This window comes from Ranitomeya imitator, chromosome 10 (assembly GCF_032444005.1).
Source record: "Ranitomeya imitator isolate aRanImi1 chromosome 10, aRanImi1.pri, whole genome shotgun sequence".
Lineage (NCBI taxonomy): Eukaryota > Metazoa > Chordata > Amphibia > Anura > Dendrobatidae > Ranitomeya > Ranitomeya imitator.
Genome location: NC_091291.1, coordinates 136316692 through 136333510, shown reverse-complemented (window position 1 = coordinate 136333510; position 16819 = coordinate 136316692). Strand labels below are relative to the sequence as shown.

Genomic DNA, 16819 nt, shown 5'->3' with positions numbered 1-16819 from the left:
TTTCAATTAAAATCTAATTTTCAAGACCGTTCGTGTTCACACGGGAACTAACTAAATTTTCCATATACGTATATATACCTATAAATATAGAAACAGATAGAGGAATGTTCTCCCTGTTCTAGACTGTGAATCCGTCCCTACCTAACAACGGATGTTGGCACCATAGGGATTTATGAATTGGCACCCCTGCTCCACGGCAGCTTACCCTCGCTGCCCGCAGTTTGCTCTATAACAGGGGCTACTTGTCAATACTGAAATATTATCTTTGTCCTATTTGGGGCAGAGTAAGATAGTGTCAAGTTTCAGGTCACAAGGTTGTCCACCCTTGCCAGACCAATCTCTGCCAAGAGGAACATAGAAAGATAGGTGGGACAGTCGTGTTAGCAAAAATTATATTTAATATTTAATCTCATTCCTCCTAGTCATCCGGAATATGTAGATTTAAGGGATTTCCTTTTTTTCCTTTTTTTAACTCATAGGCCATGTATTTACTCTTTATCAACTTTATATAAGGAAGACTCTGCTTCATTTATATATTCACCATTGTACGACACAACTATGTCTGTTTTTGTTGGATATATTTTCTGTTATGATCAACCATATAACACTGATATGTCTTTATTGACTCTATATATTTTTGCTTGTAGATAATTACCTCGACAAAGGCCAAACGGCCGAATCGTCGGTTCTTTTCTGTATGATTGGTCACTATTAAAGTGTATTTTCTCTGAACACTTATGCTTCAGGTTTACCCATATACTAATGTGTCACAAACAGGAAGTTGATATCACCAACCATTCCCATTATATTTAGGTGTATCCATATAAATGGCCCACCCTGTATAATAAGGGTTATTTAATTTGCAGAGAAATAATTTTCTTCAAATAGAATTTCCACTACGCAAACAGCTACATCTGAAATTTGCTTGATTTGCTCATCTCTAAGTGCCATAGAAAATAGATAAAATAACAACCTATTGAGTCTATGTAGAATGGTTATACATGCGCATGTGAAACATGGACGATAAAGAATTAAGGCAGAAGCAGAATCGACAACTACGAAATGTGGTGCTGGAGAAGGATGTTATCAATACCATGGAGTCCAAGAAGAACAAACTAATCAATTTTGGAAAACATCAAGCCAAACATGTCAATGGAAGCAAGGTTCACCAAGCTATAATTTGCCTACTGTGAACACATCATACAAAGAGAGCAATCACTGGAGAAGAACAATATGGATCGAAGAATAAAAGGAACAAGGCAAAGAGAAAGATCAGCATCACGATAGCTTGATACTTTCAAGATAACAGCGGAGAAGACCCTGGTTGGCCTGTTTAGCCTTGCACAAGATCCATCTCACCACAGAGCATTCATCCATCAAGCCACCATGGCTTGAGATTAAGCTGAAGGCCATTAAATAAAATAGGAATGGTTATTATTGATGAACATCACATCTCTTTTAGAATTTATACCTTGGAGGTCTCTAATTTTCAAATTCATGATCCAGTAGGTTTTCCGGGTAAAAAGGAAACATTTATATAAAAGTTCATTGGAACAAGATGCTGATTAAAAGCAGATATCTGTCAAAAATCAATTTGATCTGATTTGATTTTTGTTTCTGCTTGCTCATAAATAATTTTTTTCAAAACTTAGAGGAAGTAAGTGTGAAAAGTTTTGTCTTAGTAAAGGACACAAGTAGGAACATCGGACATCTGTCTTCTTATAATGACTTTATTGTGTGCATTTATAATATTAAAGATCCAACTCCTTTGTGGAAGACATGAGTGTGAATGGATATTCTTCAGTATTTTACCCAGGGATACATTGTGCATAATGCATTTTAGAATAAAGAAAGAGCAATTATATTTTTATACACTTGAATCATGCACTGGGCACAGATTAAGGCTTTTTGTAGGATTTAAGCTCTACATATAACATTTGACAAGGCAACTCAACTTGTGTCATAGACCTACATCTCTTTGTGAGCTGCAATGAATATAATGCCCTTATAATCATTGTGGTCATTCATAACTGTTCTCTTTTTAACCTCACAGCGGTCAATGATCAAACCTTCTCCAACTAGAGCTTTCCTGGCAAAATCCTCATCATAATTGAAAGCATGGAACTTATGTTTCCCAATTGTGTAAAATGTCATCTCTAATGTACCGAATATTATAATGTGTCCTCCAGGTTTCAGCAACTTTAAGAGCTTCCTGAGGTATCTGATGTAATCATCTTGCTTTTTGCAGATCATTTCCAGAAGCCCAAAACTGATGATACAATCTGCTGGTGGTAAGACGATCGGATCCATTATATTTTCTTTCTCAAGGTCACATTTCAGAATATGTTGAAGGGCTGATCGAACTTTTCCTTCTTTGTCCTGGAACTGATCACTGAAATAAATGAGAAAAATTGTGAAAATTATAGTCCCCCACTCAATACTGAATAAGACGGATTTATCGCTCAGTGGTTAGCTCTGGATCATTGACTTCCAGTTAGGAAAATACTTGAAACCTACAAGACTATTATATATTGTTTGAATATTATTATTTCATTCCCTTCACATGCTTAAATCTGTAGGACTCCATTCACTTATATGAGGCCATATATAGTGCCTTATCATTCTCTGTTAATGTATTATACGCTGGCAAAAATGTTTACAAAATAGAAAAGTGCAGAAAATAGCGTTTTCCTGTACAGAGAGCCACTGCAAAAAAAGTATACCATTAAATGGTCTGTGAAGGATGAGGGAGACTCCATTTTGGATTTATTAATTCTGGCCCCATAGATTATCCAGAGATCTCCCTTGAACAGCAGGGTTGTGGCCCCCACCCTTGGGACAAGTACCCAATTTACAAAAGAACAGAACTTCGCGATTTGGCCAGAGAATTAGAGGTCATGTGTTAATGAAGGCAAGGAGGAGCAGAGCTGAGATCCCCAGTGGTCTTTTGTGCAAGGCGGCCAGCATCAATTATCTATCAATAGAAACTCTAGACCAAGTTCCAGATTGGACCAAGGGAACCCAGTGGATGTAGTGTATATGGACTTTTCAAAAGCTTTTGATACGGTGCCACACAAAAGGTTGATACATAAAATGAGAATAATGGGGATAGGGGAAAATATGTGCAAGTGGGTTGAGAGCTGGCTCAGGGATAGGAAACAAAGGGTGGTTATTAATGGAGCACACTCGGACTGGGTAGCGGTTAGCAGTGGGGTACCACAGGGGTCAGTATTGGGCCCTCTTCTTTTTAACATATTTATTAATGACCTTGTAGGGGGCATTCAGAGTAGAATTTCAATATTTGCAGATGACACTAAACTCTGCAGGGTAATCAATACAGAGGAGGACAATTCTATATTACAGGATGATTTATGTAAACTAGAAGCTTGGGCTGATAAATGGCAAATGAGCTTTAATGGGGATAAATGTAAGGTCATGCACTTGGGTAGAAGTAATAAGATGTATAATTATGTGCTTAATTCTAAAACTCTGGGCAAAACCGTCAATGAAAAAGACCTGGGTGTATGGGTGGATGACAAACTCATATTCAGGGGCCAGTGTCAGGCAGCTGCTACAAAGGCAAATAAAATAATGGGATGCATTAAAAGAGGCATAGATGCTCATGAGGAGAATATAATTTTACCTTTATACAAGTCACTCGTTCGACCACACTTAGAATACTGTGCACAGTTCTGGTCTCCGGTGTATAAGAAAGACATAGCTGAACTGGAGTGGGTGCAGAGAAGAGCGACCAAGGTTATTAGAGGACTGGGGGGTCTGCAATACCAAGATAGGTTATTACACTTGGGGCTATTTAGTTTGGAAAACGAAGACTAAGGGGTGATCTTATTTTAATGTATAAATATATGAGGGGACAGTACAAAGACCTTTCTGATGATCTTTTTAATCATAGACCTGAAACAGGGACAAGGGGGCATCCTCTGCGTTTGGAGGAAAAAAGGTTTAAGCATAATAACAGACGCGGATTCTTTACTGTAAGAGCAGTGAGACTATGGAACTCTCTGCCGTATGATGTTGTAATGAGTGATTCATTACTTAAATTTAAGAGGGGACTGGATACCTTTCTGGAAAAGTATAATGTTACAGGGTATATACACTAGATTCCTTGATAGGGCGTTGATCCAGGGAACTAGTCTGATTGCCGTATGTGGAGTCGGGAAGGAATTTGTTTCCCCAATGTGGAGTTTACTCTTTGCCACATGGGTTTTTTTTGCCTTCCTCTGGATCAACATGTTAGGGCATGTTAGGTTAGGCTATGGGTTGAACTAGATGGACATATAGTCTTCCTTCAACCTTAATAACTATGTAAGCGTCACCGACATCTAGAGATGAATTATGAAAGTACCATGCATCTCAGGGTTAAAGGTACCTTCACACTGAGCAACTTTCCAACGAGAACGACAACGATCCGTGACGTTGCAGCGTCCTGGATAGCGATCTCGTTGTGTTTGACACGCAGCAGCGATCAGGATCCCGCTGTGCCATCGCTGGTCATAGCTAAAAGTCCAGAACTTTATTTGGTCATCAGGTCGGCGTGATTCGTCATGTTTGACAGCAAAAGCAACGATGCCAGCAATGTTTTTACATGGAGCTAACAACCAGCGAGAACGATAAGTACGTCACTGGATCGCTCCTGCATCGTTCTGGCGTTGCCGTGTTTGACGTCTCTATAGCGACCTAAACAGCGATGCTGCAGCGATCGGCTCGTTGTCTATATCGCTGCAGCGTCGCTTAATGTGATGGTACCTTAAGTCCCATATGCCACCAGATCCCTGAGAGACCTCCGCACACACCCCTGCATCTCATATTTCTCTAGCTGTCCCAGATACCGAGCTATCGAGAACCTCTTAGTTGACCTAAGTTTGCACTCTCTGTATCGGTCCAGACCCAACGAACCCATTGAGATGTCAGTCATCCCATTTGGACCCCCCTTGGAAGTTATGACCCATCCTTGATATTGGGAATTATTTCAGCTAGGAGGTCAAGGGAGGAGGATTCAGTCCAACTCAGAAAGGCGGTGGCAAATATGGGAGGGGGCAAGCTAGGGGTTAAGACCTAGCTGCGCACCTTTTGCCTTTGTCATTCTTATGCCATAGAAGCCGCATCACGTCACGCGTGGAGATTTAGAGACTGTATATGGTTTATAGTATCTAGTTCCCTAAAGGGTATACAGCTGTCTCCATACACAACAGTCCTAACTTATGCGTCCCGACATGCGGGGAAAGAAAATATGTTTTGAATTTATAATCAGCTTGTTACCTGAATGTCTTATTTGTCCGATACATGTGCCACTGCCAAAGTCGTGAACCTCACGCCCCGATGCGCGCGTTTCACTGCCCTGCTTCTTCGGGGGCGTCTCTAATGTTTTGAACATAGAAACAATCTAAAATAGTACTTTGTTGATATTTGGTAATGATCTTGTCCTTTCCATGTGCCTCTTTATGGCAGCAAATAAATAATGAAAATATAGATTTTTAGTAAACTTTAGATTGACGTGGCAGATGTTATAATACCATCGAGTGGCAAATTTTGATATTTCATGAAAAGCACTGATATGCACTAAGCACTTTATTCTGGCAGTAAATAAATAATGAAAATTTAGATTTTCTTTAAATTGATGTGGTAGATATTATAGCACTATTCAGTGGTAAAGTCTGATATTTCATGAAATGGACTGATAAGCACTGAGCACTTTATCTCCAACCAAATTTGTGCTACATTTTATATCTGCCATTTTTAACAAGTTTGAGTAAATTAATCTGCTAAATTTTATGCCATCTGTGGACCTTTGTTTTTCCAGTGACCTTTTTTTGAAAAATCTGTTTGTAATACTTTATGTGATAAATTAATAAAAACTAATATAGTTTCAAAATAAATAATGGGTTGTGATCACTTCTTAAAGATTTCTTGAGCCCTATCTAATGATTATGGTGCTCAAGAAATAAGGTTTTGTCAGTTAGTATTCAAAGAAGTGTTGCCCTAACTTTATGGGCCTTTTTGATATTTAGTGGACTTTTTTGTTTTTGATCTGGCTGTAATATCTGTATATTATTCTGTATATATTTGTAGTATCTTGTGCACCTTTTGGCAATTAAAATATCAAATAATTTTGGTCTGCCCTTTAATCTCGAAACCTGATTTCCCACGTCCAGGAGTCTGGCTAGTACTTTCATGCTACCTGGGGTTGGTTTCTGACCCGATATAAGCTTGATAACGGACCGAGCTAATATTTAACCAGGAATTCGTGGCAGCATGCCATTCTGGTGTTATTGGGGGAGCATGGTAGTGACAGATCGGAGGTTTATATATATATTCTCAGCCTGGGACTGGTGATATACCACCCTCACTGCAGAATGCCCCTGTTAGGGTTGGCGGATTGTACTAAATAAAATAAATAATAAAGTGCAAGCTCAACCCGGGGTCCACTGTGCAGAGATGTAAAACTACTGCTAGTGAGCAATGGCGGAACTAAACGGAGAGCAAAACACCTTGAACACACAGTGTTAATCACCACACTGTGTGAACAGGACCAAGAGTACTCAGCTCAGTTACTTCACAGAGTTTTACTGCTAAAAGTAAATAAGGTACTAAACCCTGTTAAACGTCACAGGGAAAATATGTTGAGTCCAGGAAAATAACTCATATGATGCTAGGTGCAAGACCCTGATGCTGTACCAGAGAAGTATAGCCTGAGGGTTGGACTTGCTCTGCAACTCAACGGTGCTAACTGCACACATGAAGGAGACAGATGCTAATCCAAGGGGAGTTACCAGTCCTAAACCTACCTGCTTGCGTAAGCACTCTCTGAGGAAGAAACGTACAGCAAAAGGGTTGAACTTGCTCTGCAACTCAATCACGTGAAGAAGACAGACGCTAAGCCAAGGGTACACCACACACAATGAACAAGAGTGATACTAGCGCACCCATGTGTGCCGATGAGAGCCTTTTAAACCCTAGGCTGCACCCCAAACACTCATGCCCAGCCGGCGGTGTCATCGCCCATGGGCCAATCCAGAGCTGCCACATCACCAGAGCAGATAACATCTGAGCACCAATGAAAAGATGCCACATCATGGACATGCTCTGTAAGGTGATTTCTGGACTCCAGAGCGGGAGGCTGCACCTGACTATCACTAGTTACAATAGACTTAGCTGAAGAGCCAGCAATAACCAGAGATATATCACCAGCCTAAGCAAGACACTGGGACCGATGTCTTTGCTGAGCAGCAATCCCAATTGCCGGACCAGAATGGGAGACCACAGCACCAGGCAGTGCTTGGGATCTATCCCGGGAAGCAGGAGAATCCCGGCACCTAGCAGTCCCAATAACCAGTACATGACAGGGCAGCCTGGTTGCGATTGTAAAATAAGGTAGACAAAAGATACACAAAATTACACTAAGAGCGCAGTCATAGCATTTGTTATAAGAATAGTGCGCCAACTAGCACTATGGAAAATGATGAAAATGATCACTTGAGGTGATGTATACACTCCAGTATATTTAGACTTATGTAAAAATGTTATGCTTACATATATTGCACTTGCTCCAGATTTCCCATTAAAAATTCGCTATGGTTCAATATGTAAAAAAACTTTAGCTTTGGCTCGCACAAGTTTCCTACACATGGAACTGAGGGTGAAACCAATAAACTGATTCAACCTCAGTCACACATGGAACTGAGTGTGAAATCCAAATAAACTCCATTCGATGAAGGACTAAGTATTGCTAATTACATGCGGGCTTAATCGTTGTTTGGCAATGTCAATTGCCGCCCTGAAATGTCTTTAAGCAAGGACTTATTATTCCCACGTCTGCTAAAATAGGTACATTTTGAAATATCTAATATGAATATAATAATATTGCACACTGAATAAATGGACCAGAATGGGCCAACCTTAGTAGTCCCGCTACTTACACCTATTGGTAGGATGTCTACTTTGCACAGTCCATGTAAAATGGAGTTGGAATGCTGAAATGTTCCATTACAGACGAGGGTATGCCTGGAAGATTAAGAAGCTGTAGCTGCTTGCTGAAATCCACAACTGTGTAAGTTGAAGACTCCGGTGAATTCAGTATGCAGGTAAACTTGAATAACCCAGTGTCTCGCGACTTCATGATGGTTGTAAGGAATACTGAATGTATCAATTCCTACTCGTTTTGGAAGCAAACGGCTAGCTCCACGATCCCATTTGCTTCCGATACACCACATCTAAAGTTTTTTACATATTAAACCATAGCGAATTTTATCGGGAAATCTGGGGCAAGTGCAATACATGTAAGGATGAACATTTTTACATAAATCTAAATATACTGGAGTGCACACATCACCTCAAGTGGTCCTTTTCATAAATTCCCATAGCACTAATTGGTGTACTATTATTGCAATACATTTTCTTTTTTGCAAACTGTGGAATTGGCTATTCAATCAGCAGCTGGGGAAATTAAGGATATTTAGTGCCAGGGTACGCTCATTAGTATTACACAGTCATCTCTTTTGTACTGTTGAAACAATGACAGTGGAATTCCCCCAATTTATGGACAAATGCTTAACCAGTTTCCTTCTACGTCAGCATGAAGTTTTGTGGCATGGTTCCAATCAAATGCTCCTGTACGTTCGTCCACCCATCTTTTCAGCTCCATGATGCATTGGTCTCTCATCTTCAGCACTATGATGTGCTTGAAATAGTCACAAGCTGCAAAAAGATGATGAATCATGGAACTAGGACTCAGGTCAATCAAAATATCACCTTGTACATGACCTGCAAAGAAAATTCAAATATTGAAATATGTATACATAGAGATGAAAAGGTCACAATATCAGTTACGAATATCTCTATATATATTACTTTTACTGTAAACTACAGGTGGATTAAACATTTATTTATTTTTTTTATGTCTTGTGATATTCATTGACCTTTTTGCAACAAGCTCTTCAAGTTGGAGACAGGGCTGTGAAGTCGGTAAGTCAAACCTCTGACTCATCAATTTCCATGACACCTACTCTGACTCCCTCATACATGGCTTATGTTTAAGTTTAAGTGATAAATTTACTGTAGTAAAATGGTAACATCAAGCTTTTAATCATTATTACGATACAATAATCAAGCCTTGTAGATAGAATATAAAATATATTTATTGGAATACAACTTTAGAACAAAAAACTTTTGCATATTTACACTTTATTATACACTATGCAGTACGTGGAAAAAAACAGTTTTCAACAAAAACATACTGAATAACATTTGTGCCGTCTACAAATTTGTTCTGCGAAATAGTATCACCTCCACCAGATCCTCCTTCATAGATTACCTCAAATCTGACCTAATTATTTTAAGGCTGGAGAACGACCTATCTACACTAACTTGGGTTGGTGGTAAAGCAGTAACAACATGGGCAACATCTCTAACAATTCTGATCTGTACTGTATATGAGAGGGCAGTGGCCAACACATAACAGCTAAGACCATTTCATATGATGTAAAGTAATTATAATCAGCGCAGGATAAATCAAACACGGGGTCTACCTATCTGTAGCAGTAAGCCACAAAAATTATGTTTGCATTAAGAATTTGCTAAAATTTCATTGAATCCATTCTTCCCTCTACCCATGCCATTGGCTGCAACACAACCCCAAAGCATGATTGATCCAACACCTATGCTTAATTGTTGACAAGATGCTCCTTCCTGAAATGTTGTGCCCTTTTTTCTTCACATATTCTTTTGATTATTGTGGCCAAAGAGTTCTATTTTAACCTCATAGGTCCACAGGACTTGTTTCCAAAATGCATCAGGCTTGTTTAGCTGTTCTTTTGCACACTTCTGATGATGAATTTTATGGTGAGTGTGCAGGAGAGGTTTTCTTCTAATGACTCTTCCATAAAGACTATATTTGTGCAGATGTCTCTGAACCATAGAACAATGTACCACAATTTCAGAATCTGCTAAATGTTTCTGAAGGTCTTTTTCAGTCAATCAGGGGTTCTGATTTGCCTCTCTTGCAATCCAACAAGCAGCTGTACCTGAAATTTTGGTTGGTTTTCCAGACCTTATCTTGATCTACATTGTTTCTGCTAACTGCCATTTCTTAATTACATTTCGAATTGAGGAAATGGCGACTTGAAAATGCTTTGCTATCTTCTTATAGCCTTCGCCTGCTTTGTGGGTTTCCACCATTTTCATTTTCAGAGTGCTAGGCAGCTACTTGGAACAACCCACAGCTGCTGTAACCCTAATGGAATAATGGACTGAAACCTTGGTCAAAGTTATATGAGCACACAAATCTCAAAGGGTGCCCAAACTGTTGCATCAGCCAATTTTCCTTTTTTGTAATTTTTAAAATGAATAAAAATAAATAAATAATTATATATATATATATCTATATATATATATATATATATATATAGATATATATATATCTATATATATATATATATATATATATATATATAATGCAAAGGAAATGTGTCAATTTTTAACTTTAGGCTTTTAAGAAGTCATTTCATCTTCAACTTGTTTAACTGTTCACAATAGCAGTAATTTTAATCAGGGCTGCCCAGACTTTCCCAGACTTTTACATGCCACTGTATAAACAAATTATCAAAGAATAAATCAAAAGCTCCCAAATGCCCCAGATGCAGAGTTACATTCCCCAATTTTGGTCTACTTCTTGCTCTCCCAGATGGTCTGTTGAATGTCTTTTGCTGCCACCATACCCCCTGATATATTTTCCTATAACGGTAGAAAGAAATGGTATATGGGTCTGTATAGGGGTTCAGTTAGGGGTACGCCAAAAATTTGCCACAGTGTACATATTTTGTCCCTCTTTCTTTTCTGTGAAAGTTGGGAGGTATGATGCTGGTGTGCTCATTCATACCAATAAGTTATAAATGAGCACAATGCAAAAAAATCTTCAGAAATTGACCTGAAGTTTGGAGACTTTAACATTGTATTTTACCTTTTGCAATGCATGGTAAATTAGTATCAAAATCCACATTGAATGTGGATTTTCTATTGATCTGCAGAAAAATCTGCATTTGTAAATGTGAGAGTATCCTTACAGCAGATTTAAAAGTAATTGCACCAACAAATGAAATCTTTGTTTAACTGTTTATTATCCTCAACTTATTTTCCAGGGTTCTGAAAATTACAGAGGAAAACAGTTACACTACTAACTCCTGAAATCTGATAGTATTCATCATATGGAATAATCAAACACGGCGTTGCTCTTCTTCCCTCGCTTGAGATGAGTCGGGCACAGTACTTTCCACCTTAGATCCCACAAACCATTTAAAATCAAATTTGCCTTATTTGTATTTAGTTAAAACCATCTAAACAGAACAATTAGGATACTTACCCTCTGTAAAACTTTTCAGAAGATTTTCAATGGGAAATATCAAGGAATCCTCTACAGAGATCATATCAGGGTTATCTGACACATAACTCTCTAAATGTTGTCTGGAATCAAAGCCATCTTCATGGTAGCGCTTATGGGTGCTGGAATCCATCGTCTAATCTATCACAGGCACGGTAACTCTCTCTACTACGCTGCTCAAGGCCTTTATATCATCACCAGAAATGTATTTACAAAGCATGATAGCAAGGAATATGTTTGCTTATCATATCACAAGTTCTTCTCTATATTTATACAGTCATTTAATTAAAATATAACATAACGAAAATAAATAATGTTTAACCCATTAATGACCCTACTTTCAGGAGTACACAAAATGTTTAAGTTTGCTTTTCACCATTGAAAATCTAATACTGTGTCCATGATTGCACACTGTTGTGAATTCTGTGGCAGAGCTCCCTCCTGTGGTCACAAGTGGTACTTCAGCTGATTCTCTCTGTAAGCTTCCGTTGGTGGAGGGAAGTGGTACTGCGGCTTCTGAGTTTCCTCCCTCAGGTGATGTGGTGAGGTCGTTAGGTGCTGCTCTACTTAACTCCTAGTGCTTTGATCCTGGCTTCCTGTCAATGTTCCAGTATTGGACTTATTTTCCTCCTGGATCGTTCCTGTGGCCTGCTGCACTGCATAGCTAAGTTTTCCTTTGCTATTTTGTTTGCTTTTCTTCTGTCCAGCTTATCTATTTGTTTGCTGGAAGCTCTGGGACGCAGAGGGTGTACCTCTGTGCCGTTAGTTCGGTACGGAGGGTCTTTTTGCCCCCTTTGCGTGGTTTTTAGGGTTTTGTGTTGACCGCAAAGTTATCTTTCCTATCCTCGCTCTGTTCAGAAAGTCGGGCCTCACTTTGCTAAATCTATTTCATCTCTACGTTTGTCTTTTCATCTTACTCACAGTCATTATATGTGGGGGGCTGCCTTTTCCTTTGGGGTATTTCTCTGAGGCAAGGTAGGCTTATTTTCTATCTTCAGGCTAGCTAGTTTCTCAGGCTGTGCCGAGTTGCATGGGTAGCGTTGGGCGCAATCCACGGCTGCCTCTGGTGTTGTTGGATAGGATTAGGGATTGCGGTCAACAAAGTTCCCACGTCTCAGAGCTCTTTCTATGTTTTTGGATTATTGTCAGATCACTGTATGTGCTCTGACCTCTATGTACACTGTGTTACTGAATTACCTAATCATAACACACGTATCCAGTGACAAAGCCTGATGAAACATAAGACGGGATGCCTCACCACAATAGTTGACTTGATTATGCTGTTTATTACAGTTGTTCTCAAAAGTTTACATACTCAGGCATAATTTTTGCTTTCTTGGCTTTTTCTTCGAAGAATATGAATGATAACCCCAAAACTTTTTCTCCACTCATGGTTAGTGGTTGGGTGAAGGCATTTATTGTCAAACTACAGTGTTTTCTCTTTTGAAATCATAATGAAAACCCAAAACATCCAAATGACCCTGATCAAAAGTTCACATACCCCAATGTTTAATACTGTGTATTGCCCCCTCTAACATCAATGACAGCTTGAAGTCTTTTGTGGTAATTGTGGATGAGGTTCTTTATTTTTTCAGATGGCAAAGCTGCCCACTCTGCTTGACAAAAATCCTCCATGTCTTGTAAATTCATGGGATGTCTAGCATTAACAGCGCTCTTGAGATCTCCCCAGAGTGGCTCAATTATATTGAGGTCAGGAGACTGAGAGGGCTACTCCAGAACCTTCGCTTTGTTCTGCTGTAGCCAATGACAGGTCAACTTGGCCTTATGTTTTGGATCACTGTCATGTTGGAATGTCCAAGTATGTCCCATGCGCAGTTCCGGGCTGATGAGTGCAAATTTGCCTCCAGTATTTGCTGATAATGTGCTACATTCATCTTTCCTTCAACTTTGACCACGTTTCCTGTGTCTTTGTAGCTCACACATCCCCAAAACATCAGCAAATCACCTCCATGTTTTACAGTAGGAATGGTGTTCCTTTGATCATAGGCCTTGTTGACCTCTCTCCAAATGTAACGTTTATGGCTGTGGCCAAAAATTTCAATTTTTGTCTCATCACTCTAAATTACTGTGTCCCAGAAATTTAGAGGCTTGTCTCTATGCTGTTTTGCATATTGTAGCCGAAATACTTTGTGGAATTTGTGCAGTAATGGCTTTCTTCTGGCGACTCGACCATGCAGCCCATTTTTCTTCAAGTGCCTCCTTATTGTGCATCTTGAAACAGCCACACCGCTAGTTTTAAGAGAGTCGTGCATTTCAGCTGGTGTTATTTGTGGATTTTTCTTTGCATCCCGACCAATTTTCATGGCAGTTGTGGACATTTTTGTTGGTCTACCTGACTGTGGTTTTGTTTTTTCAGAGCCCCTGGTTTTCCATTTGTTAATCACAGGTTGAATGCTGCGGACTGGCATTATCAATTCTTTGGATATCTTTTTGTATCCTTTTCCTGTTTTATACAATTCAATTACCTTTTCCCATAGATCTATTGACAATTCTTTTGCTTTTCCCATGACTCACAATCCAGGAACATCAGTGGCTGGATGAAAGATGCAAAAGTCTGTCTGGATCCCAGAAACTCACTCAGCTTTTATGCACACACACTGATTACAAGCAAACAGGTCACAGGTGAGGATGTTACCTTTAGTAGCCATTCAAACCCATTTGTGCCAACTTCTGTGCATGTTATCAGGTCAAAATAACTAGGGTATGTAAACTTTTGATCAGGGTCATCTGCATGTTTTGGGTTGTCATTATGATTTAAAAAGAGAAAACACAGTAGTTTGACAATAAATGGCTTCACCCAACCACTAACCATGAGTGGAGAAAAAGTTTTGATGTTATCATTCATACTCTCTAAAACAAAAGGCCAAGAAAGCAAAAATTCTGCCGGAGTATGTAAACTTTTGAGCACAACTGTATCTGATAAAGCATGCTCACTACTTACTTATGGGGCCTACAGTGAAATATGGTGGCGGTGTCCTAATGATGGGCCATGCATGAGGTATCAGGGTCTGGCCCAGCATTTACAGCTTGGAATTGAAGTTGCAATGAGGACCTGGTGGTTAAAGGAGATGTGAAAGCCATCTTAGCTGGGAAACCTGATACCTCATGCAACATCTCCAAGTTTTCTTTTTTAATTCCAGCCACACTCAGATGGCACAAGCATTCATTCAGTAATAGTGGTAGGAAAAAGTAAGGCAAGTAACACAGTGTTAGGGGTCGAGTTCTCACCTCTGCACAGGGGGAATCTCGGGCCATCTCCGCTGCGGTCTCCCATTCTTCTCCTGCCACAGTGGAGACTGCTCAGCAGAGACATCAGTCCCAGCGTCTCGCTCAGTCTGACTCTGTACAAAGGGTTACTGCTGCTTTTCCTGCTTCTGCCATTGAAGTCAGTGTTGGGCAGCGGCAAGCAGACGCTTCTAGGACTAAGTCCTGCTTTTCTCGTTCTGAGCATGCCCAGAGTAAGATCTCTCAGTGGAGATCGAGGGTCACATGTTCAGATACTGCAGCTAAATCCATTGGTCCTCCTAGGAAGGTCCTGTAGGTGCTCAGGCTCTGTAGCAGCCTCTCATTGGTCCTTCTTGGAAGGTCCTGCACATGCTGCAGCTATTTAAGGCTCTCATGACCGCACGGCCATGAGCTAGTATTGAATCAGTTATGTGCATGCGCCAGTGTGGTCACATTTATACGTGTTCAGGGACTCGGCTGAAATAATGCCGGCACCTCCGGCGAGGAGATTGTGTGCATGGATTTAGGGCCCCGGCTGAAATAAGCTCCTAGAATACCGGCTCCTCCGGTGAGGAGTGTTTGTATGCTTTTCTGGGTGCATGACCACTGACTGCCTCCAGCTCAGCAGTTAGCTGTGTTCCCCTGTGACGCTAACAGGGCACAGCATCTTATTTTTAGTGACTCTGTGGAGTTAACTGAGTTCGCTTATACCGCCATATAGTGCTGCCGTTTGCCAGCAGCAGGTTCCTCTCCTGCACGGTGGACCCCGGGTTGCGAACGCATCTATTTATACATATATATATATACTCGGTGCGTTCCGCCAACCCTAACACACAGGTAGTTAACTGATCAATTGACCCACAGTAGAACCTTTTATTATAATGGCACAGAAGCAAAATACTCTCCTTCAAAATAATCCTTCAAAATACTCTCCATTAGATGACACGCACTTGTCCCAATAGTTTTTCCATTCCATTTATATTCTTCTGAACTAATGATGTTAATTGTCCCCAGCAATTTTTTCTTTATCTTTTCTACATCCTGAAAATACTTTCCCTTTAGGATTTTCTTCATTCTTGGGAATAAGAAGAAGTCACAGGGGGCTAAGTTATAAGATTAAGGGGAGGGTGACCCTGATTTTTTGTCAAAAGTCATCACAGTGGATGAATCTTGGTGTTACGCCTATGATCCTGAAACTAAACAACAGTCCAGCCAGTGGAAGACAGATTCATCGCTCAGGTCAAAAAAAATCACGGCAAATAAAATCAAGTTTGAAGTTCAAATTTTTTTTTTCTTCAACATCAAAGAAGTCGTTCATGTTGAACTTATTCCTCAGGTCACCTAAGCCAACCAACGTTACTAACTGCAAGTGCTAAAGTGATTGCGTGAGGCAGTGAGTAAAGAATAACATGAATTGTGGCGATTTCTGCTTTATCATGACAGTGTGCCTGCCCACACAGCATTGAAAGTCAACCAGTTTTTGGTAAATTGGTATCTTACCCACCCCTTACTTGCCCAAACTAGCCCCCTGAGACTTCTTATTCCCAAGAATAAAGAATAACCTATAGGGAAGTGTTTTCAGAATGTAGAAGAGGTTAAGAAAAACAAATCTGGAGTCACTTAACAGCATTAGTTTAGAAGAATATAAATATGTCTTGAACAGTGGAAAAAACATTGGGACAAGTGCATATCATCAAATGAACAGTATTTTGAATGGGATTAATGTTTTCAAGATGCTATCTTGAATAAAACATTTTTAAATAAGTAATTCTCATTTTTGGGGTTACCTCCTCATATTACTTTTATTATGCTGTAGGGCAGGGGTGGGGAACCTCAGGCTCATAGGTTGTAATTTACCTTTTCTCCAGTCCTCGGGCAAATTCCTGGGGGCCACAGTACTTGTGTTGCCAGCTGTGTTTTGATGGTCACCAGTATTTTAATATCTTCTTTCTCTGTGAGCATGCGCACATAGCATTCACTACTGAACGCCGAGGCGCGTGCAATGAAAGATTACATCCTGACACCAGTGCCAGCATCAACACTTATTTTGTGGGTGGAGTTTGTGAACAATATGTACGGCCCCCGAAGGATGGTTTAAATATCCAAATGGCCCTTTGCAGAAAAAAGATTCCCTACCTCTGCTCTAAGGTCTTAAGAGCCCTTAGACCATAATAAGGGATA

The 16819-nt window shown here is 39.9% G+C and overlaps 1 protein-coding gene across 1 annotated transcript; it reads right to left on the bottom strand.

Annotated features, from left to right (window-relative positions):
• Positions 1–1714: 1714 nt before the first annotated feature.
• Positions 1715–11566, bottom strand: LOC138651776 (indolethylamine N-methyltransferase-like). Its single transcript, XM_069742274.1, has 3 exons — positions 11375–11566; positions 8574–8781; positions 1715–2392 (listed from the first exon to the last, which is right to left on the bottom strand). The coding sequence occupies exons 1-3, from the start codon at positions 11523–11525 to the stop codon at positions 1969–1971; spliced, it is 783 nt and encodes a 260-aa protein (XP_069598375.1). The 5' UTR covers positions 11526–11566; the 3' UTR covers positions 1715–1968.
• Between the last annotated feature and the right edge of the window lie 5253 nt (positions 11567–16819).

Coding starts and splice junctions, on each gene's coding strand:
- LOC138651776 (XM_069742274.1), bottom strand. CDS start 11,525: ATGGATTCCAGCACCCATAAGCGCTACCATGAAGATGGCTTTGATTCC. Junction 8,782..11,374: donor TCTGAAAAGTTTTACAGAGG/GTAAGTATCCTA, acceptor TTTTCTTTGCAG/GTCATGTACAAGGTGATATT. Junction 2,393..8,573: donor GCTGACGTAGAAGGAAACTG/GTTAAGCATTTG, acceptor CATTTATTTCAG/TGATCAGTTCCAGGACAAAG.